This window comes from Garra rufa, chromosome 1 (assembly GCF_049309525.1).
Source record: "Garra rufa chromosome 1, GarRuf1.0, whole genome shotgun sequence".
NCBI lineage: Eukaryota > Metazoa > Chordata > Actinopteri > Cypriniformes > Cyprinidae > Garra > Garra rufa.
In genome coordinates this window covers 35,719,336-35,741,561 of record NC_133361.1, presented here as the reverse complement: position 1 = coordinate 35,741,561, position 22,226 = coordinate 35,719,336, and the positions used below count along the sequence as shown (strand labels likewise).

Genomic DNA, 22,226 nt, shown 5'->3' with positions numbered 1-22,226 from the left:
AGTGTCAGTGGACAATGTCAAAAACAGAGTAGTTTTTATGTTAGTGGAACATAACTGTATTAATCAGTATTAGTTGTACTGTGAATTTCTTTATTGTCACTGTTGTCATGTGTTTCTCAACTAAGACTTTTTAATGTTATGCTGAGATTGTCATAGCATAGTGAAGTAGAGAGCAGGTATCTCTGCATTTATGACTTCATATGAAGAGTCCTTCAGCAATATTTTTGCATTTACCTATTTTTCTCCTACTCTGAATGTTTAACAAATCTAGTTTTATTTTAACAAATAATTTATATAATCTACATAAACCAAATTAGAGGGCAAATGACAAGTGCTTGAACTACTGATATTGTGGTGAAACTGCTGTTTTTTTTAAGAAACAGTTACCATGGAAAAGCATGCAGTGTGTCCTGTCATTTCTGTGTGATAGAAATGAGGTTTGACAGCACTGCCTGTTGGCATTAGTTTTAATTGTATACCAGCATCAGGAAGAGACTGCTGGTTAAGCTATTGCCACATCTAAGATTTGTACATTAATACATCTGTTACAAGTGCAGCTATGAGAAACTGAGACTCAGTAACCCCAGAATCAGTCACACTGCCCTTCCATTGTGCCTATGTGAGTCAGGCTGGGAAATACTAGCATTATTTATATTGTTTTCGGATTGACTGTATAATTTGATAATTACCTCATATCTGTTTGCTGGAAAACATAAAACCAAATCTGCTCAATAAATGTTGAATACACAACACACAGTTGTCTTATTTTCACTAATGTAGTTAATAAAAAGTGTTCAAATAGTGCCATCTATCAGTCACTAAATGAACTGCAACTGCACTCATTTACCCCAAAAAATAACTGGCATTTACTCACCCTTATGTTATTCCAAACTCATAAGGCTTTCGACGTTCGTCGCCAAAACATATTGATATTTACAATGAATCCTGAAATGAAACACGTTTGATGAGCTCTGTGCGATTATAATTATAATATTTGCCAAATAAAACCTGAATTAAATATTATATAACCCGTTCGATTCATATTAATTACTTAATATAGATGAGAATTACCATTTTGAAGCGCCAAAGTTTACCTCAGTTTTCAATGCTTTAGTAAGCCGTTTTCCGTAAATGTGTGAGACTTCCGGTTCACTAGCTGCATACGAAGTGGAAAAAACCTGAAATTATTTGTGCTACAACCCAGTGTGTTTATAATTAAGGCAATACATTAGAATAACATGGTAAGAAACACCAATTTACAATATCAAACAGCAAAACCAGCTGTTTTGTACAGCTAAAAATAGCTAAGCAGCAGTAAGCACACCAGAAGCCAAACAAATTTCAAAATGGTCGCGCCCGCTCTTACGAAAAAAAAGGTGGTATGTTTCATTTGAAAATATATTCGTGAAAATTTGTACTTTATTTAATATTCTATTCTAAATTCCCCCTAGCATACCCTGTATTTGTACTGTTACTGTCAAGTTTTCTTTTTTTTTTTTACTAATGTATGTTATTATTTCAATTCAATAATAAAAAAATATATATATATATATATATATATATATATATATATATATATATTTTTTTTTTTTTTTTTTAATTTTCGACTTCAATGCAAATGAGGCTGCGAAAGATTGACGTCTATTTCTAACAAAAGTCAAAAAAATAAATCGATAGACAAACACTATTAACCAGCTGTATTAAAGCTGTGAGTTTTTACATTTAGGATCTTTATACAGTGTGTGGCTTCCCTCACAGCCTCATTTAATATGGTGTCTAACCTGATTAAGATCTAGAACAAGTCATATGGGTTCATAACCCTGGTGAAAAAAAACAGCTAAAACCAGCCTAGGCTGGTTGGCTGGTTTTAGCTGCTCAACCAGCCTAGTTTTAGCTGGTCAGCAGGCTGGTTTTAGAGGGGTTTTGGCCACTTTTCCAGCCTGGTCTTAGCTGGTCAGGCTTGGAATCCACCAGCTAAAGCCAGGCTGGAAGACCAGCTAAAACCAGCTACTTCCAGCTTAAACCAGCTACGACCAGCCAACCAGCCTAGGCTGGTTTTAGCTGTTTTTTCAGCAGGGAATGACATAAGTATTAGTAATTGATAGAACTTAAAATTTTGGATGAACAATAGAAACAAAGAATTCGCAAAGGTTTTACTGGTTATAATATGAATTGTACTAGTTTTAATGAAAACTGTAATGGTGCCTAAAGTGTGTTTCACACGTCGTCATCAATCAGCCATACTAGTGTAAACAATGCCAAAGAACCAAACAAAGAAGACATTTTGCTGATTATTGCTTCTGAAAATGGTCAATTATATTGTCATGTTTTGGGCTGTACTAATCGGTCGGACCGGGAAAAACATTTGGAGTACTATGAGGAGCAAAAGGTGTTTGTGGTTGGCCAAACTGAACCAGGAAACCTGACTGGAAGAAAGAACTGGAAGCATTGGTGTTTGTTCTTACTTCCAGTCAGGTAGGTGAAATATTAAGCTAATATCCTTATTAACACTGCTTGTACGTATCTTTACATTTAGACAGCATAAATCAGCAGAACAACTATTCAGTAGTACATTAACCGTGCAATCCATGCTGTTGTTTACAGTCAAGCTGCGTCCAGATAACTGACCAAATGGTTACGCAAGTGCAAACCCTCTATTGGTGGCTTGTTAAATCCACTAAACCATAATGGAATGTCTCATTTTTAATGGTTAAACGTTGGTTTGTAATGTTGGCAATAGTATTTGTAGTGCAAAACATTTGATGTGGTGAAAGGAAAGAAAAAAAACAACAACAACAACTTACAAGTACTTATTAATTTATTTACACATTTTAAAATACACAAATACAGTGGCAATACAAATGAGGAAAAAAATCTTCCAGGGATGGAAGATCTCCATAATTCCACCTGATACAGCACAGTGTGATGCAGAAGGACTGGCCAAGCAGTCATGTGTAGAATGAACCAGAAAATGAAAGAGAGAAATCCATAGTAGCTCGATCCCCGACAAAGTGTACTTGTGCCTACATTTAAACAACACCAGTACCGGAGCGGCTGTTTCTGTGAGACCACCAGTGGAGAGAGAAAGAATTACTAACTTATTAAATCTAGAACGGAACAAAGTCCCTCGCACCTCTCTAAGCACTAGCCTTTTCCCCATACTCACGATACACACACAGACAGTGGCTATGAAAAAAATGGTACTTTGCCATCACTAGAAACATCCTATATACATGACAACAGAATTTAAGAGTTTCACCACTAGCCCCCCACCCCATGACTACAGAAAAAGCCTACGCTCTACTATGCTGAATGATATGGACAGGCAGCTCGCCTTCCACGTCCTCTTGTGACTTATAGCACCAGTAAGTCAAGGAACCACACTTCTGAAACAAGGGAAAAGTAGTACTAAAAGCATCGGTAATACTCAGTAAATAAAGTTGATGAGAAACAAAAACTTGCATCTCATTTTGTTAAAAGTGTCAGTCAAAAAACAAAACAAAAAAAGAAACAAACAAATCAGGCATGGCTTAAATGATGGCTGGTGTACTCTCAGTGAGACAAGCTGGGCTCAAAACATCCATTTCCAAATCCAAACACAATGTTAAAAGAAAATGTGCCCGGTTTGTCTCAACATATGCCCCCAGTTGTTCATATTTATACCCTCAGGTCAGAAAAACGAAGCCCTTTTCTTATTATTAGACTTCTAAACTGCTAGAAACAGTCTTGGCCCAACCATGTGTGCCTGCATTACTGTAAAAGCACTAAGCTTAGTTCAGGGGGTAAAAAGAAACGGCAACATTAATAACATCAACAACTCTACAATACAGGCATTTCACAGCTTTCGAGAAACAAACGAAAAGCATAAGGGAATGCAATAAAATCAATGAGCAAAAAAAAAAAACTGTTGATATAAAGGGCCAGGTTTAATTGGTGCAACAAAACTAAAAATAATCGAAAAAGGGAGTGAAGGTGGTACTGTGATGAGTATGACTACTCGATCTTTGCTGTATGCTTCTCCGCCTGGCCTTGTACATAATAAACTACAAAATGACATAGAAAGGACACACTGCCTTCATCCTGCAACATGAACGAACAAGCTTTCAAACTTTCAATTTAATTCTGCACATTTCAGTAAGCTTAACGCTGTTAAACTAACAAAAAAGAGAAAAAGATTCACCTGCAAAATACTGTAGCCAGTGTGAAATCAATTTAATCTGTTGTACATAAACAAAAAGACAAAAAAAATAAAAGGTTACGGTAAGCAAAATGTCAATGGCTATCAGTACAGCTGCATTCCAAGCTGTGTAAAAGTAATTTTTTTTTGCAACAGGAGAGTGTGAGCCGCGCTATCAGAGCCGTTGGACGTGGCTTTAGCCAAGACGCTCTGCTTTGCGAAGAGGCCCCTGGACGACAAGAGGACGGCCCTCTCCTCCTGGTGTGTGTGTCAGAGGGCCGAAGGCAGCGATGGCCGAGAATCACGCTCCCCCCCGCCCCATCCCGTCCCGTCCCTCCCATCTCGCCAGCGATTGTCTGGCAAAAAGTGATGTTAACAAGCACAACTGATGTGCCCCGGTGTCTTTTGGAGTAGTGTAGGTAAGGAAATTTGTGTGTGGTGTGTGTGAAGAGAAGAAAAAAGAAAAAAACAAAATCTGTCCGTCTCTCGAGTTTTGCGTGACTCTCAAGTGTGTTTTAATTGCATTGAGAGGAAGGAGGAAATGAAGTCTTGTTTCGATTTGATTTGCTGAGGTTGATTTCACATGGTTAGAGGCTGCTGGAGAAGTCCTAGTGCAGATCAGGGCCGTGGTTGGTCTGCTCTTGAGGCGTGTGGAGGGTCTCATCGAGGTACGGCAGACTGCAGGCCACTTGGGGTGACGCGAGAAAGAGCCTGGGGTGGGGAAGAAGAAACGGAGACATCAGTTTCTGAATGCAAGCTGTTGCTGAGAGTATTTTAAAGGCCAATTCACATTGCACTGATAGACCAACAGTGACAGCCTACCAGTATGTCACTTATCAGACATTCCAAGATCCGACAAACGCTGAATCAACAAGTGCTGACCAATGCCAAAAAAAAAAAACTGACAGGGGTAACATGATCAGACAAAACCTGTTTGTCGGCATCTGTCGGTGCAGTGTGAATCGGCCTGAACAGTGTACGTTTAGTTTGGCTACGTTCAAGCAGTCAGTATTTTGGAGTGATAACTGTTAGGCGTGACTCTTCCAAAAGATGGGAGCGGATTAGATGATGCCTTTATGGACGTCACCAAATTGCTGTACTAACTCTAGCATAATGCCTGTAACTATAGCTACAAATAATGATAATAAACAAACACATTGAATTTGAATCTCATACACTACTGTTCAAAAGTTTGGGGTGGGTAAGATTCAAAATTGTCAAGGATTCGAAGTTGTCCTAAGACAAGAACGGATATTGTTATGGTTAACTTTAAAAAGGTTTTGATCCACTTCAAATGTAGACTACTGTATATAAGTGGTGTGCTATGTCCTAGCCACATTTTCTTGGTTAAATATTACTCGCACTATCAGATATTTTTTTCCATTACCAATGTAATCAATATTCTGTTCATTCTTGAAGCATGAATCTCATCCAAGTTAAGGTACTGTTTTTAAGCATTTTACATTTGTGACCCTGGACCACAAAACCAGTCTTAAGTCGCTGGGGTATGTTTGTAGCAATAGCCAAAAATACATTGCATAGGTCAAAATTATTGATTTTTCTTTTATGCCAAAAATCATTAGGAAATTAAGTAAAGATCATGTTCCATGAAGATTTTTTGTAAAATTCCTACTGTAAATGTATCAAAATGTAATTTTTGATTAGTAATATGCATTGTTAAGAACCTAATTTGGACCACTTTAAAGGTGATTTTCTCAGGATTTTGATATTTTTGCACCCTCAGATTCCAGATTTTCAAATAGACGTATCTCGGCCAAATATTGTCCTATCCTAACAAACCATACATCAATAGAAAGCTTATTTACTGAGCTTTCATATTCTATATACACATCTCAGTTTTGTAAAATTTAACCTTATGACTGGTTTTGTGGTCCAGGGTCACATTTATTCCAACTATTTACACATTTTATTTGTAAACTTATGTTCAGCTTGTTTTTTTTTGTAATAGTTAACCTATACCTAGTTTTAAATTTTTTGGGTCATCGGTCAACAAAGCTCTGTAAATATTATTCTCAGACATGGAGATTTCACCAAGCTGATTACTCACTAAAACTCCCAAAGATCTTGTTTTAAGTCCATTTTAAGTCTTATTTTGATGTAACAGTGGTTATTTCCAAGTGTGTGAGTTGTTAACTGAATTTCTTTCCATTAACGCCAGTATATTGTTTACTCAGACTGATTTGCGAAAGCGGAACGTGCACAAACACGATTTATCACATGAACCAATCACATGACTTTCCCCTATTCATTCTTAATTACCCCCCACCAAACTCCCCACACGCTTTTTTTAGGGGGCTCAGGGGAGGCAAGAGAAATGCGGACTCCCGCTGTAACTTTATCTGCTGGCGTTGCTGTATGTTTCTATAGAAAATAAGTAATTTATACACTTTTTTTAATGTTAAATTTAGTTGTAATGGTATAACAGCTGACCCTAAACTTTTGAGCAGTAGTGTACTTCATGTCAATAATGTGACACTAGCTGTCAGATATGGATCTATTCAAATAAAACATACTAATATGCTCTCATTTCACTAGTGATTCATGAATATTTACGATTGTCCATATTTAAGATTGGTTACAGTATGTAAATGTCATTTTATTTTAAAATGAACTGTAATGGATCACATTTAACACTCCAAACAGGACTGACAAGCATATTATTTTGCTGTGTGAACATAGCCATTGTTTCCCTATTCCCATGAGTCATCTCAGTTTGACTGTGTCATGGGAATGTGTAGGATACCACTGACAAAAAAATATGTCTCTAAGACAACCCGTTTACATCTGGTATACAGATCGGACAGTTTCAGGTGATCCAATCATAAGTAGACAGCACTAAATACAGGTGCAAACAGGGAAAGATGCACTTTGTGATCGGATCACTAATTATATTACAAGGTGGTCGAGAACATGTGACCACATTGCATATGTGAAAACTAATCCAATGTATGGCAATCTCAAAGGACCTCCTATTGACCTGCCAGTTAAACACTATTAAAATAAATGTTTAAAACATTGCCGGTTATGTACAACTTCTAAGCAAACGAAAAAGTGCATTTACAAACATGCACAAGTGCTTTGGCTCAACCAAGACAGATCTTAATACCAGGTGTAAACAGTCAATTCAGATCTCACAATCACCGTTTCAGATTCATGATGTCATGCCATAAGCACCATCATGAATTTTAGCTTTGTGCCCTTAGGATAAAAGGTCATTAACAGCCAGGGTCAACTTATTCAAAATAAATGGTTCTTACTAGTAATGCACCAAAATGATATTATTTACAAACACCGATACCGAACTTGGTTTCAATTTAGTCAAATTTCTTCGTTTACACTGGCATTTACACTAAGTTTCAGTAATGATCTCCGTCTACACTACACAACTGAAAACGCATGTCACATGACCATTTAGGCTGCATACGTCATCAAGGATGTTTTAATTTAAGAGAAGTAACCGTAATAAAATTACTCCTTGGGATGTAAAAATACTGTAATTTCCTTTTTTCTTTGCAATTTAACAGTTATTTTTCTTAAATGTGCCTCCAAAATATCAAACAAATAATGAACATGACGTTGTTTGCATGGTCTTTAAAGACACAGAGCGTATGTGGGCAGCCACGCCATCTTTTTCAAAAGTCTCCATCTTGGTCCATTTACACTGAAACGCAGCTCCAGAGTTTTCAAACTAAAACGGGGTCTGCAGCGTTTTTTAAATTCAAAAATGCTCGAGTAGTGTAAACGGCAGGCATAACCGTAGCAAAGGTTATGCGTTTTAAAACGAAAACTCACTAGTTTAAACATAGCCTTAATAATCAATAATCAATCAAGTTTAATAACTAAAAAAACATTTAAATCTCACATTTGGCAGTTTTTATATCAACTTTTTAATGACAATATTTGTATTTCCACTTTGTTGTTGAATTACAAACATTTAAACTGGCTGTAATAATTTTCATGACAGATTTATTCAAAAATACATTGAATAATGATAAAATTCATATGTCATATAGTGCACATAATGCTTCACGCTAGAGTTTTTTTTTTTTCCCCTAGCTAATGAGCTATGAATATTAAAAAACTTTTCTGAGGTAAATGCAACATTTAATAACGTAATGTAATAAAAGCCAAGTTGAAACACTGAACAAAAAAAAAATAAAAAAAATAAATGATTGAGGCTCCAAAAAAAAAAAAAAAAAAGGAAATTTCATTTTGGGCCCAATATTTTGGCGCATCACTAGTTTTTACGGGGCAGTAACTGTTTGTGCCTGCATGCTTTGAGTCCTAAATATTTTAGGTGGTCCTGGGTTCCTCCTCTGAGCTCCCCCATGGCCTGCCAAAGCAGAGGGCATATAGCAAGAAAGGGGGGAACAAGGTTTACAACACAGGGGGTTGGAAAAAAAAAAAAAATTCATACTGTATTTTTTGTTTCCACTCAGGAACACAAATGGCGGGTTATTTCAAGATCGGAGGAGGGGCGACAGCTAATTGTGTCTTGCACCTTTAGATGCACAATAACATCTGAGGTGATTAATTACTAGGTGGGGATACATTTTTCATGATCCTCCGTCAAAGGCAAGGCAGTGCAGGGGGGCCACGAGGACTCTAAGGCCAATCATGTGACAGCTAGCTCTCGAAAGGGCGGGGGTGAATCCTTCTCTGACGTTACAGATGGGAACAAAAGAGCTGCAGAGGTGAGCCGTTCAGTTCAATTCATTCAGGGCACAAACAATAAAAGGAACTTGCAGAGGTTTCTGTAAACTGAGACCATAAGCAGCAGTTTTACACTTAAACAGCTGAAAGCAAAAAGCCTTGTAAGTGTAAAGCTGCAATGATTAAGTGGGCGCAGGAGCATAGTCTGGGTGGTCACACTGCATGCCAGAGAGAGCCAAAACCAAGCACTGGGGGGTTAAAAGAGTGAGAGAAAGAGGCATCCACACCCAGGCAACTAGAGGTTATGGATACATCACAAAGTAGAGTGTAGAAACACACGCTCACAAGCAGAGGGTGCTGCGCAGCACACAATCAAGAGCCCTCTGCTGCACGGCATTTGTGCTTCAGCGACTGAATTTAGCTCTCCAACATTAGATTAAACTTCTGTCAAATATTAGGTTCTCTAAATACATGGTGATCGTGTATAGGCTGCTATGGGACAGTTGTGACAGATGGTCTGGTGGGCATACGTGCATACGAGAGAATACTACTTTTTTTTTTTTGGAGTGAGCCTTATGTTTACAGCTCTTGATCTAATCAAATCTGAGCACTGGGACATGGAGATATAGGTCGGCCAGAAATTCACATGACTAAAAGGAATGATAATAGTGCAAAATGCATCCTCAAACCCATCAAGGGTTGAAATTATGCTTTAAACTTTTTATAGCAGAGAATATTTCTGCTTGAATGCATTTTTTTCAGTCTAGATTTAGTTAAAAACGGCTCAGGGGATAACAGTACTGTCCATCTGTGAGTAACGCATCACATCATCTGGTGTTATGAATTACTTTCTCTGCAAAGATTAAAAATACCATCTGAGTCATTACAGTGTGGCGTGAGGTTATAAACTGCTAACCGGGATGAAGCCGGAATAAAGTATGCAAGTATCCCAGGCTATGAACACTGGAGGTTTTGGTGAGCATTAGTAATAGCTTTGGTTCCAGAAATATTTTCTCCATTCATTTTCTCCATAGATATTTTAAATTCCTCAATTAGGAGCCACAAAACAAACTGTTGAGTGTTGAGATGACGTACGGTATATTCGTACCAAGAATTTCCAATACGGGTTTTCTGGTTTAGCACGCATGTGTACCAAACAAATGCAACGCTGTTTTAACCACTACACGTGAGGAACTTGTGTGTGCAGAACATAATTTGAAACTCTAGAGTTTCCCCCCTAGGATAGGAAAACACTGGTTATATCAATATATTTTGACACTGTGAACACATCTGAAAAATAATGCAGAACACAGAGCTGCTGCGGGAAAAGTGCTTTATCAAAGTTGACCTAAACATAAAACATGCTTTGTTTTAATTGCTTCAAACTAACTGAACCGTGACTTCCAAACATTTACAAACAAAACTGTAATTTGTGTGTACACGGACACCCCTAATCTTCATTACAAACTGTGTTTTGAAGCATAAAAGCATCTGCTATGAGTGAATGAATCACAGTATCATGAAATACTACCAATAGAAATAAAATGGCGATACAATATAACAATGTACAAAAACAATATTTTGAAGGGAACCCCTGGTATTGAGACTTGCATGGCATAAAATAATGCAAATGTTTACAAATTCTGCCAAGATGGCATCTAGCGTTTCTTGTCTCTGCCATTTGTAAGCTCTTTCAGTAGCTGTGGTCTACTAAAAGACTCAAAGGCATCAGTGCTAAAGTGGAGAGAACAAAGACGTGGGTCTTTAGAAAGTTTTATTCGTCCACAGGCATCTTCTCATTCTTTTCTCCTCTTCTTATCTCTAGGAAAGCAGTGAAGACTTGCATCGCTACTTTTGTTGGCCTTCGACTAAAAATTATAACCAAAAGGCCATAATGTGGCATTGTATCAGTATTTTATTTTCAGAGTTGTTATGCGGTAAAAATAGCAACAGATAGCATCAGTAGAATCATCAAACCAATGGCGCCCCCATTGTCGAAAATATATCTAAAACGATGTGGATTTTTTAATAATGTAAATTTTTCATGGGTTTTAAGCTGAATATTTCAACAAGAAACAATTTATGTTATATTAAGCCATAAAAGTCTTAATACCCAGGGTTCCCTTTAAGCTGAAAGCAAAATACTTAAAAGCCATTCTGACTGAATGTAAGTCAATGAAGATGATGTATTGTCAGACACCGACTGTCTGGGTGCTGATCTTCAACGTTTGGATGACATTCGTTTGGTAATAGATTCACAAGAGAATCTCAGAGCTGATGGCAGATTTATGTTTTACTATGGAGAAAATGAATGGGGTTTTTACATCTGGAGCCTGACTGTGGCACTCTATTTGAATAACACCATATTGCTTTTCAATTAAACGCTTCAAGAGCCTTTGCAAAACATCTGACTGCTTCATCTGAATTACAGCTGGGAATGTAGTAGTGAAGTCTCTCTTCATTCTGTGTGGTGAGTGATGTGCTGCGTAACAGCCGTACAGCAGTGATGTGGGACAGGGAGCCTATTACTCAATGGAGGGAAGTGGAGGTAGTCCAGGTAAATAAAAAGACACCCAACTGTCACTCACCCAATGCTGTCTCTCATACCAGAACATGGCGAGCATCTACTTGCCGTGGTGATCATAGGGAATGCTATTCTGAAGTGGGTGGGTGGGTGATTGGAGGGGGAAACATATTCATTTGTGATGAAAATAAAGTCAACAACAATGTGGTTAACACCTTAAAAAAATGTGGATCTGAACAGAAGAGTTAACAGCAAATATTTAAATCACCAGAGAGTCTCTAGACAGAATTATGACTCTGGGCAGCATTTCAAGAATGTGTGACAAGTTCAGAAAAGAACTCTACACAAATAAGATCCAAAATATGTGGCAGTGGTTACATAACACGGGGCTCAACAATAAGGATGGCCCAATGGCTCAGGGCCAGTGCTTGCATTTCAACCATCATTATAATTTTAAGTTATGTCATGTTTTGCAAATGTCACATTTAGTGTTGTCATGTTGGAACAATGTTGTTCGCAAATCAAAAGAGAGTGTGCTAGTCTTGAAAGAGCCCAAAAAAATGAAAAATCCTGTCATTATTTACTCACCCTCATGACGTTCCAAACCAGTAAGACCTTTGTTCATCTTCAGAACACAAATTAAGATATTTCTGATGAAATCCAAGAGCTTTCTGACCCTGCATAGACAGCAACGCAACGAAAACATTTAAGGCCCAGAAAGGTAATAAGGACATCATTCCAACCAGTTCAAACCGTAATTTTATGAAGCTTCGAGAATATTTTGTGTAAAAAGAAAACAAAAATAATGACTTTATTCAACAATTTCTTCTCCTCTGTGTCAGTCTTCAATGCGCGTACTGGATAACGCTTATGGAACAGAAGAAATTGTTAAATAAAGTCTTTATTTTTGTTTTCTTCGGGCACAAAAAATATTTTCGTAGCTTCATAACATTACAGTTGAACCACTGATGTCACATGGACTATTTTAACAGTGACTTTACTACCTTTCTGGCCCTCAACGTGGAAGTTGCGTTGCTGTCTAAGCAGGGTCAGAAAATTTTCAGGTTTCATCAAAAATATCTTTGTGTTCCAAAGACGAACAAAAGTCTTAAAGGTTTGGAGCGAAATGAGGGTGAGTAATTAATGACAATTTTCATTTTTGGGTGAACTATCTCGCGATCCATAATTTTCCAGCATAAATGCTTTAAGTTTGTCTTATGTGTCTAGTCTGTAAAAATGTGTTACATATGCAGCTGAAAATCCCAGAAAAAGTATTAAGCGCATATATATATATATATATACACATATACACACATATAAACACACATATAATAATAATAATTGGGTTTAAGAGAAAAAAATCTTATTGTTGAGCCCAACAAAATCAATCTACCTACAACAATAATAAAACTATAATAATAATAATAATAATAAAACTAAAAATAATTTCCTTATTCTTCCTACAAAGTTATTTACAAGGATAAAATGGCCTGGGCTATGTTTCCCGAAAGCACTGCAACTTTAAGTATTCATACAACCATTGCCACCAATGGTCTCTATGATCAACTTAGCTTATGATGCTTTTGAGAAACACAGCCCAGGTTATTTAGGTGTTCTACACCTATTGACATGCTGTCCATTTCACTGCTGAACACAAATTTAAAGATAAGCTATAGAGCATGTGTAGCCCAAAAACACCTCTCAGAGCAGAGTGCTTTTATAATGGCATGCTAACAGCCCTGTAAACCATGACACCGGCTCCGTATCATGCCAGGCCACAGCAGACACAAACTCCATCCAAGCACTCCTTCATGGCTATCACTCTCTATCCTCTTTTCTTTTGTCTCTCTGCTGGAAAGCAATTGTGGAGAAGTTTGTTTATAAAAGTCCTCTAACCAAAGTGATCTCTTGTAGTGGAGCTGGGACCAAAGACTGACAATGCTGTCGAACACACAGGCAACAGTGGGCAAAAATGCAGAGTATTTCATCTCAAAGTTGGTACCTGTGATGTGGACATGCGTGAGGTGTCCTGTCGGCCAGTTAGATCAGAGGAGGAAATGTTGACAGGGGCTCCGCGGTGCAATCTCATACTGACCTTCCTCTCTCGCTCCATTCCTGGCACAAAGAGAAAAGAAAAGAAAGGAAGACACGTGTCATCTAAAGCATGGAAATGGAAAAAACTGACAGGGACACCACACATTGGGTCATGTCCACCTAAACAAAAATCAGTCTGTTTTTCCAACGGCTCAACCGCAAATTACACCAAACTGGAAAAGCTGCATTGAACTTTGGGCTCCGCAGAGAATAAACATTATTTAAATTAAAGAAACTGAAGTTTACTGGGACTCCGGTAGGGGTGACATATGGTGGGTTTATGAGTCTTTGCGCTCTGCTAATTGAAGCCATACGCATCTAGGCTACTAACAAGACCAGTACAGGGTCATTGTTTAAGTGTCTTTCCTGTAGAAATGTCTGTGTGTGTGAACCTCCGCCCTTCGATAAAGCAAACGCTAGTAAATTTAAGTCATGTCTAGCAAACATCCTGCTGAGCATAGTAGCTCGCAACCCTTTAACCACTTCCTGTCAGCTAAGACGGCAACAAATGGCAGGAAAAAAAGAAGCTGATGAATACAAATCTGTCTTGATCTGAGGCAGTGATGAAAGCGAAACCCCTTGTCTGTCTTCCAACTCAAAATAATCCTTATGCACAATCAAAAAAAGATCCCATAAACATGCTGTCTGATTTGATTTGATTTAAAAACAAGCACCGACAGGCCGCAGTGGACGTCTTACCCGTGTGTGAGGTTGGCGTGAGGGGTGTGGGAGGTGCTACGTCTTGCGTTCCTCTGGGTCTACCTGAGCTGGAAGGCATCATGCCACGGGCAGCAGGATTCCGCCCATGTCGCAATCTTTCCTCTCGATCCCTCCGCTCCCTCTCCGGATCTTCTGCTGCTCTGTTCGCACCCTGAACAGAACACATTATAAATGAAGCATGCCATCTTCACTATTTATGAAATCCAGCATCCATGCAAAGACAACCCATTTGATACTCACAAACTTGAGCATATTCCAGTCAAACACGTAGTCGTATGAGAAGCCTTGTCTGTGGAAAAGGTTCCTGAAGAGCTGTCTCAGATAAGAGTAGTCGGGCTTGTCGTCAAAGCGAAGGGAGCGGCAAAAGTTGAGGTATGTGGCAAACTCAGCTGGAAATAAACAAAAGGCAAAAGCAATTAAAATTATGTTTTGTGGCTTTCAGTCAACTTGGTCACATGTAGTCATCTACACAACTATTTAACAGTTTAGGGTTGGTAAGATTTTTTTCATGGTTTTGAAAGTAGTCATATGCTTACTAAGGCTGCATTTATTTGTTTACAAACAGTAAAAAAACAACACCTATGATTTCTGCAAAGTGAAAAAAGGTGGAACAGAATCGCAAAATCCAGTCATAAAAAGTGAATTAACTGTATTAGGCAGAATGTCACGGAATTTGACAAATTTTGGATCTAGTCCGTCAGTACACTTAAATCAAAATGCAATATGGACTAGTGTCAGTGAATATTAAATATAAATGTTCTGCATGTTCCTGCATGTCCTGTGAGTCTCTGTGCGAATGAATGACGCAGACGCGCGGTTTCATTTACTACTCATACTGAAGCGCGCGTGGTGTTTGCAATGTTTTCAGCCTCTGCCACCTTAATATATGCGTACATGAACACAAATATAACCTCCAGAGCTGCTCTGAGAGTCACTTCATGTGCATTGGAACTTTTATTTGAGAAAATCTATTATAAACTTACAGGTTCAGCTTAAAGGAACACTCCACTTTTTTTGGAAAGAGGCTCATTCTCCAACTCCCCCCGAGTTAATAAGTTGGGTTTTACCGTTTTGAAATCCATTCAGCCGTTCTCCTGTTCTGGCGATATTACTTTTAGCATAGCTTAGCATAGATCATTGAATCCTATTAGACCAATAGCATCACGTTCAAAAATGACCAACGAGTTTCCATATTTTTGGTATTTAAAACTTGACTCTTCTGTTGTTATATCGTGTACTAAGACCAGTGGAAATGCAAAGCTTCAATTTTCTAGGCCGATAAGATTAGGAACTACACTCCCATTCCGGCGTAATAGTCAAGGAAGTTTGCTGCCGTAATATGGCCGAAGCAGGCGGAGTATTATCAGAAATGAGTTCCCAGCTAGTTTAGCATTTGCACATGTGCTGCGTGGTATTACTGCTCCTGCTTCATTAAAATGGAATTCAGAAAATTAATGGAAAATAGAAAAAACTTTAACTTTTAATCAATTTTAATAAACTGCTGTTAAAGTTGAGATTTCAATTAATGAGACATGCTTTTTGATTAATAAAAAAAAAAAATTTACCCATTAAAACAGTCTAGAAAAATAAAAAAAACAAGAAAACTGATTTCATAGGGCCCTAGTAATACTAAACTATTATTATAATTCTAATAATATTTCAATATTTTCAAATGGCAGTCATCTGTCAATATTTTTATTTCTTATTGTTTTTTTTATCCATTGATTTTCTCAAAGTGACAACAAACAGAGCCCCTAAAACAAACAATAATAATAAAATACAGACTTTCGCATGCATGCAAACTTTCATCAAGAAACTATTCACATGCGCATGGAAAATTTTTTGCATGCTTACGCATTTCTAGTTTTATGTAACCCATTTCCCTTGTGAATCACTGCCATCTTACTATGTATGAAACGAGAGCATGGAGGTGGTCAGTGGTCGGTGGCGACAGCCTAGTGGGCAAATGTTGCGTTAAAGTTGTCCCAAGTTCAAATCCCGGCCCGAGGACCTTTCCCGATTTTCATTAAATTCTTAATTTTTTATTATAAAAATCTAAATAGGTTGCATGAAGTAATTACGTAAAGTTACGCAAGTCTGAAAATGCAAAAGGGTGACCCTGGACCACAACACCAGTCAGAAGGGTCATTTTTAAAATACATAATCTGAAAGTTGGTAATTAATCTGAGGGTGCAAAATTGAGAAAAATTGCCTTTAAAGTTGTCCAAATGAAGTTCCTAGCAATGCATATTACTAATCAAAAACTAGGTTGATATATTTACGGTAGGAAAGAAAACAATGCATTTTTGGCTATTGCTACAAATATACCCATGCTACTTATGACTTTTGTGGTCCAGAGTCACATATTATAAATGTCTTTACTGTCACAGTTGATCAATGCAATTTGTCCTTGCTGAATAAAAGTATTCATTTCTTAAAAATATTGATAACTGATATATTTGATTGAACTGTCCAACTAAATGGTCTCTTCTACCACCTGTCTCCAACTAGCAAGTAGCTTATGGTCCATGGCTGTGATGTAACATAGCTTAAGCCTTTTGGTTACTCTAAAAAAATCCTTATATGTATAGGCAGAAGCTTACATGGGTATCCTTTGCACAGGACTTCAATAGGAGTGGACATTTTCTTCTCGCTGATTCGCTCATACTTCTGTCTCTTTGTGGCAGCCTTCAGACCCTGCCATGGCAGAGAGCCCAGGTTGAAGTACATGAGCACATAGCCAAGAGACTCCAAGTCATCTCGTCTGGATTGCTCTGTGAAAGAAAACACCAAAGATAAACACCATAAGTCAATATGATGGCCAGACTATAACAGGTGAAGTGACTTCATCATAAAAGTTAAGGTGATAACAGGTCAGGTCTGAAAGTACAGGAGGTTTCAGTATGATAATATTATCATAATAAATGTATTCAAAAGATGTGTCAGGGTACCTATTCCCAAGTGGGTGTTGATGGAAGCGTAGCGAGCAGTGCCAGTCAAGTTTTTGTTCTCGCGATAAGGGATGTGCTGGTGGGTGCGAGCATCTCTGTACTTCTTGGCCAGGCCAAAGTCAATGATGTAAACCAGGTTGCCCTTCTTCCCCAGGCCCATAAGGAAGTTGTCAGGCTTGACGTCTCTGTGGATGAAGTTCTTGGAGTGTATGTATTCGATACGGCTGATCTGAGGACAGAAGAGAAGACAGGTTCAACAGGTCGAATGACTGAATGAGAGACTGCATGCAAACCTAACACACCAGTTCAAATAAAGCAATAGGGGCATGACAACCGCTGAACAAGCAGTCCTTTCAAACACAAAGTGAAAAAGGACACTGGTTGTCTAAGTAAAACAGCTGAAAGGATGACAGTAAAGCTTGTCGTGTCACCAGAACACCACTTCCTGGAGTCATTATCCCATTTTGGGTGTCCTATAACAAGAGATGGGTAGGGAGGAGAGGACAAAGGTTGCAGTGATCATGTCTACAAGCCTTACCATCTGGTCAGCCAGCAGAAGAACAGTCTTTAGGCTGAACTTGCGAGAACAGAAGTTAAACAGATCTTCCAAACTGGGTCCCAGCAGCTCCATCACCATCACGTTGTAATCTCCCTCCGCTCCACACCATTTGATTGTTGGGATACCGACTGTAAAAGAAACAATTACCATTAGTACAGAATTAAGGGAATACAATGTTCGGATCTCCAAAGTTTAAATAACTGAACAGAGAAAAGTCCTTGAAGCAATTGAAGGAATGACAGACTGAAGGTGACCTACAACATAATAGGCAGGGGGTTGGGAGCCCGTTTGTTTCAGTAGGGCAGTGATGTGATAAAACCCAAGTAGAGCTTCAGCTTAAATAAACCAGAGGTCCTGGTTGGTCACCCTCAGAAAGGGCTCTAACTCATCAGCCATAAAGCATAAACCATCTCTAGATTGACCTTGAAGTGATGCACAGAAAGATATATGCTGTCAGGGAAAGACAGCTGATACCCAATTAGATCACTTCAAGGGCATTTTCCTGCCCCGTCTCACCATTCAGCCACACGTGAACCAGAAAAGGCAGCTGTCACAACACTATAATATAATTTGAATTTGTACTGATACAACCGATGTTGAATGCACATGACTCTCCAGTTAAACGAAGCATCTTTCATGCGATTCAATTATAGCTACCAGCTTCAACAAAATGCTCATTTATATTGGTAATCAGCAAATAAAAACTAAAGCTATGTCTACACAATCTGTATGCATTTGAAAACAGCGTTTTTTGTTTTAAAATGCTCTCCACCCACGTTAGCGCTTTCACACGTTTTCCAAAAGTTTCTCATCCACATTGAAACATTGGAAAATGTTAAATTATCTTTCCTGCGCATGTGTTAAATCTCATAAAAGCTCACAGAGATGATACAGATGGAACAAACTAGTGTTGGGCGATATGCTCAATTTTCATATCGTCCTATCGTCAGCCTCTGAGATCACCGATACACGATACTATCGTGCTAATTTATTTAATATGTAAATGTGTCAATATGTAATAAATTCCTTATTCGTTTTGTAAGGGTAGTGCATGTGACTTGTGACACAGCTGTGCGTGTACAGAGCGCTGACTGTAGTTCTGTTCAAGTTTACTTTCGGTTTCTTTCTCTGCTATCTTCAGTGAGTGGTAAATGTGCGTGCGTGAATGTAAATGAATGTATCTTTCTATACCCGTCATATTGCGATAATGTTACCGCTGTATGTCTGATCTTTGTCATCAGTTCATGTTGTAGTTCAGTTCATATTGATTGTGGAGAAGCGATGTGCGTGTAATTCACGTGCATATGTTTAGCGCCATTTTATTGCATCGTAATTCTAGTTAACGCATACAGATGTTACTGAGGTGAATGTTTATGTTTACTATATACAGACAGATTCTGATATATCGTATTTAATTCAGCCTAAACCACATTTTACTACCTCTGTTATCCTAATGACTGTCTACACTTAATCTATGTACACTGTATGATGAATAAATCTCTTACACATTTTCACTGTACACATCTGCGGCGCTATCTACTCTATGCTTGTGTTTATACCGCGGCAAGTTTCTGAGGCATCCTAGAACCGACTCTCCGCACTGCATCGCTAAAGTTAGGTGCCTTTTTGACGGATTTTTGACGCAATTCTTTTGGCAGGATAATATTATTTACAGAAATGCCTCGTCATTCACTAACGCATCTGATCAAAACACAACTGTACTCACATTTTAGCTCACAACAGCAATTGTGAGTAAATTTTCTGCATTTCTGTATTTTCTCTTTGCACCCTGGAAATGATTTCCAGGGGCATTTTTTTACATTTGTGAGTTTTTATAATAATCTTATCATCACCATACTATGTTGTCTTTAATGTCAAAAACAATATAAAACAATAAAAAACACTTTTGCTTTGTGTCTGCGTTTTGGCCTCATTCTGGCTTCACAGATAAACATGTTGGTCCATGACATTAGTCTAGTCTAGTGCAAATTATGCAAAAACTTATAATCACCATAGCTACAAATTTAATCTTTTATTTACATTTTATGCACTGTGTTGTTTATGATGAGGGAATCGCTTGTGCACTCACTACAGAGTCTCTGATTGGTTAATGCATTCCTAAGTTCATCAGGAATGCATCTGAATGGTTGTAAGGCTCAACGCTGCACAAAACGGCATGTAAAAGCAATCTGGTGCAGTGTGAGCAAATCTAAATGTAATTCTGCGAATTGACGCTTTTCATTCATTTTCACATTTCATTTTAAATCGCAACAGTTGTAATAAGTTTAATTGTGCTGGGCCATTTTTTTTTAGCTCTGCCTTGAATTTATGGGGCATTTTTGCTAATTTTGGTGGCATTTCTGCCCTCTTTTTTTCTGACCCCAGTGTGGATAAGGCCTAAACTGAGTTTTTAATGAATGCTGCATTGTTTCAATTAAAAAATTTCAGTAATGACACCAAATTCAAATGGTCAATGCATGAGGTTGAAGTGAACCCTTATCAATTTGCGTCATTCATGTAAGTAGCTGGAAAAATACATGTTACGAATGATAAATGTTAATGTAACTTAAATACTTAAAAAAGATACAGTAAAGCCTGTTAAAGTTACCATATGCAATATGTAAATTTTAATTTAAATGGTTCAAAGTTACATAATTTTACTATACAATATGGTTTTTGCAGGTAAATACAATAAAATACTGTATAATTTATGGCGAAAGAGGAAGTGTTTCGGTTCTTATTTGAGTAATGTATAGTAGTTAACATTTGAAGTAGTGAAGTAGTTAACCTTTCATCAAAGTTGTCCTAAAACCAAAACAATACCCGTTCTTGTCTTAGCAACAACTTTAACTTTTTTTAGTGTGTGGTGTGTTACCCTGATTGGTGCTTGCTCTTTGCACGTTTAAATATGAGTAATAGCCATGTTTTATAGACAAGCCACTTTTGATGAACTGATTAAACATGTGGCTTTCCATTTTACCACCCGTATCATGGTATCAGTACATTCCGTGGTACAAAGCAGATTTTGGTAATTAAAATGTTAAAATTAATTTATGAATTATTTGTATACAAATAGAATACACAGGCATCAATACACCCTCCAATAATACCTGAAACAATGTCACTATTATTTACAGTAAATTCCTGGCAACCACAACAGCCCTTCCCCCCCCCCCACTGTAAATTTAATGGCCTATATTTTATACTATAACGACTGTTTTCAAACAGGTTCCTTGAACAGTTTTCCAGACAAACAGATAGCCTAGTCAATGTTTTTTTCCAGAATTATCAAGTAGAGGAAGAGACAGGGTTCTGGTAGGTCAGAGATCTCTCGGCAGCTGCTGTCGAGTCTACGGTCGTGATCACCCTGAGCCCGGCCACTGCCTTCAACAACACAGAGCTTTTGCTGTTCAGCACTTTCCAGAAAACATCCTCCAGGTCAGCTATTCCTGCGCAAACTCAGGAGGGTTAAATATATCTCCTGGTCTGAGCCGTCCAGCACGCCTTTCCATTCTCGCATCAGGACAGCTCTGACAAGGTCTATATTAATAAGAATTAAAATAGAAAAATGCCAAGCCTTATGCTTCTCCATGTATGGACTCGAAAAAGAGTACAAGCGTTGTTCAAAAACAAGCAGAAATAACAACATACGGGATAAAATAACATAAGAGGTTTCCTTTCTACCTTCAAAATGCATATGCAAGCACACACACATGCAGGTACCCACACCTTTCTCGATGTAAAGTTATCAGCATGTATTCATGTTCATGCTGTGCTAAATAAGGCTGCGAGTGGTGCAAGAGACCCAGTTAGGAGATGGAATGCACAGGGCCAGCCCCTCCCCCCCCAAACCCACTCCCCTCCGCACGCACCATCTGGCCCGGGGTCCATGTGATCATAGAGAACACAAGCGCTGAGAGGGAGGCTCACTCAGAATGTCGGTCTGTCATGGCACGGATGCCATCGCAACGTTTGGCCGCCGCAGAGCAAACGTCATGCATGCTCAGTCATGCTGGGAGCGAGCGTATTTGAAAGCGAACGCCGTAGACGACACACTTTTGCTGCTGGCACCATAAAATACCCCCGACAGGACTGTCGTACATCTATCTCGAATAAAAGCAATCGGGGCCAAACCCAGCTGGGGCCGGTAGCTGTACGCATCATTCAGGCATCTCATGTATATTCATAAACCATCCCTGTACATTACAACAGAACCAAAATTTCAACAAAAAACTGATTCTGTGACCGATTACATGACGGTTTGATGCAAAACAATGCTGAGGACACAAATTGCCTACTTCCTTTCCACGCAAAGGCCAATGAGAAAACAATTCAAGGTGCTGACAGAACGCTGTGAGTAGTTTGAGATCTGATAATGCCACTTTGGAGAAGGATATGTTGACTCACTGACTGATGATGCGAGGGGAACTGTCATGATTGGTTTGCCGCCCACTGTTGCTACAGTATTCTGTAACACCATCTAAGAAATGGAGATCCTGTGAACTACGCTTTACCTTCAGAGGAACC

General features: G+C 38.4%; 1 protein-coding gene across 2 annotated transcripts in view; it reads right to left on the bottom strand.

The window, feature by feature from the left end:
- Window positions 1–2,800: 2,800 nt before the first annotated feature.
- csnk1da (casein kinase 1, delta a) overlaps window positions 2,801–22,226 on the bottom strand; it is a 38,243-nt gene continuing 18,817 nt past the window's right edge. The window contains exons 3-10 of one of the 2 annotated variants that reach the window (XM_073839398.1): window positions 17,679–17,827; window positions 17,141–17,369; window positions 16,793–16,963; window positions 14,430–14,578; window positions 14,169–14,340; window positions 13,378–13,490; window positions 11,440–11,508; window positions 2,801–4,888 (exon numbers count right to left, since the gene is read on the bottom strand). In XM_073839398.1, coding sequence (XP_073695499.1) covers window positions 11,476–11,508; window positions 13,378–13,490; window positions 14,169–14,340; window positions 14,430–14,578; window positions 16,793–16,963; window positions 17,141–17,369; window positions 17,679–17,827 — 1,016 coding nt within the window. In that variant the 3' untranslated portion in view covers window positions 2,801–4,888; window positions 11,440–11,475. The remainder of the gene's footprint in view (window positions 4,889–11,439; window positions 11,509–13,377; window positions 13,491–14,168; window positions 14,341–14,429; window positions 14,579–16,792; window positions 16,964–17,140; window positions 17,370–17,678; window positions 17,828–22,226) is intronic. The other variant, XM_073839393.1, reaches the window with a different exon arrangement.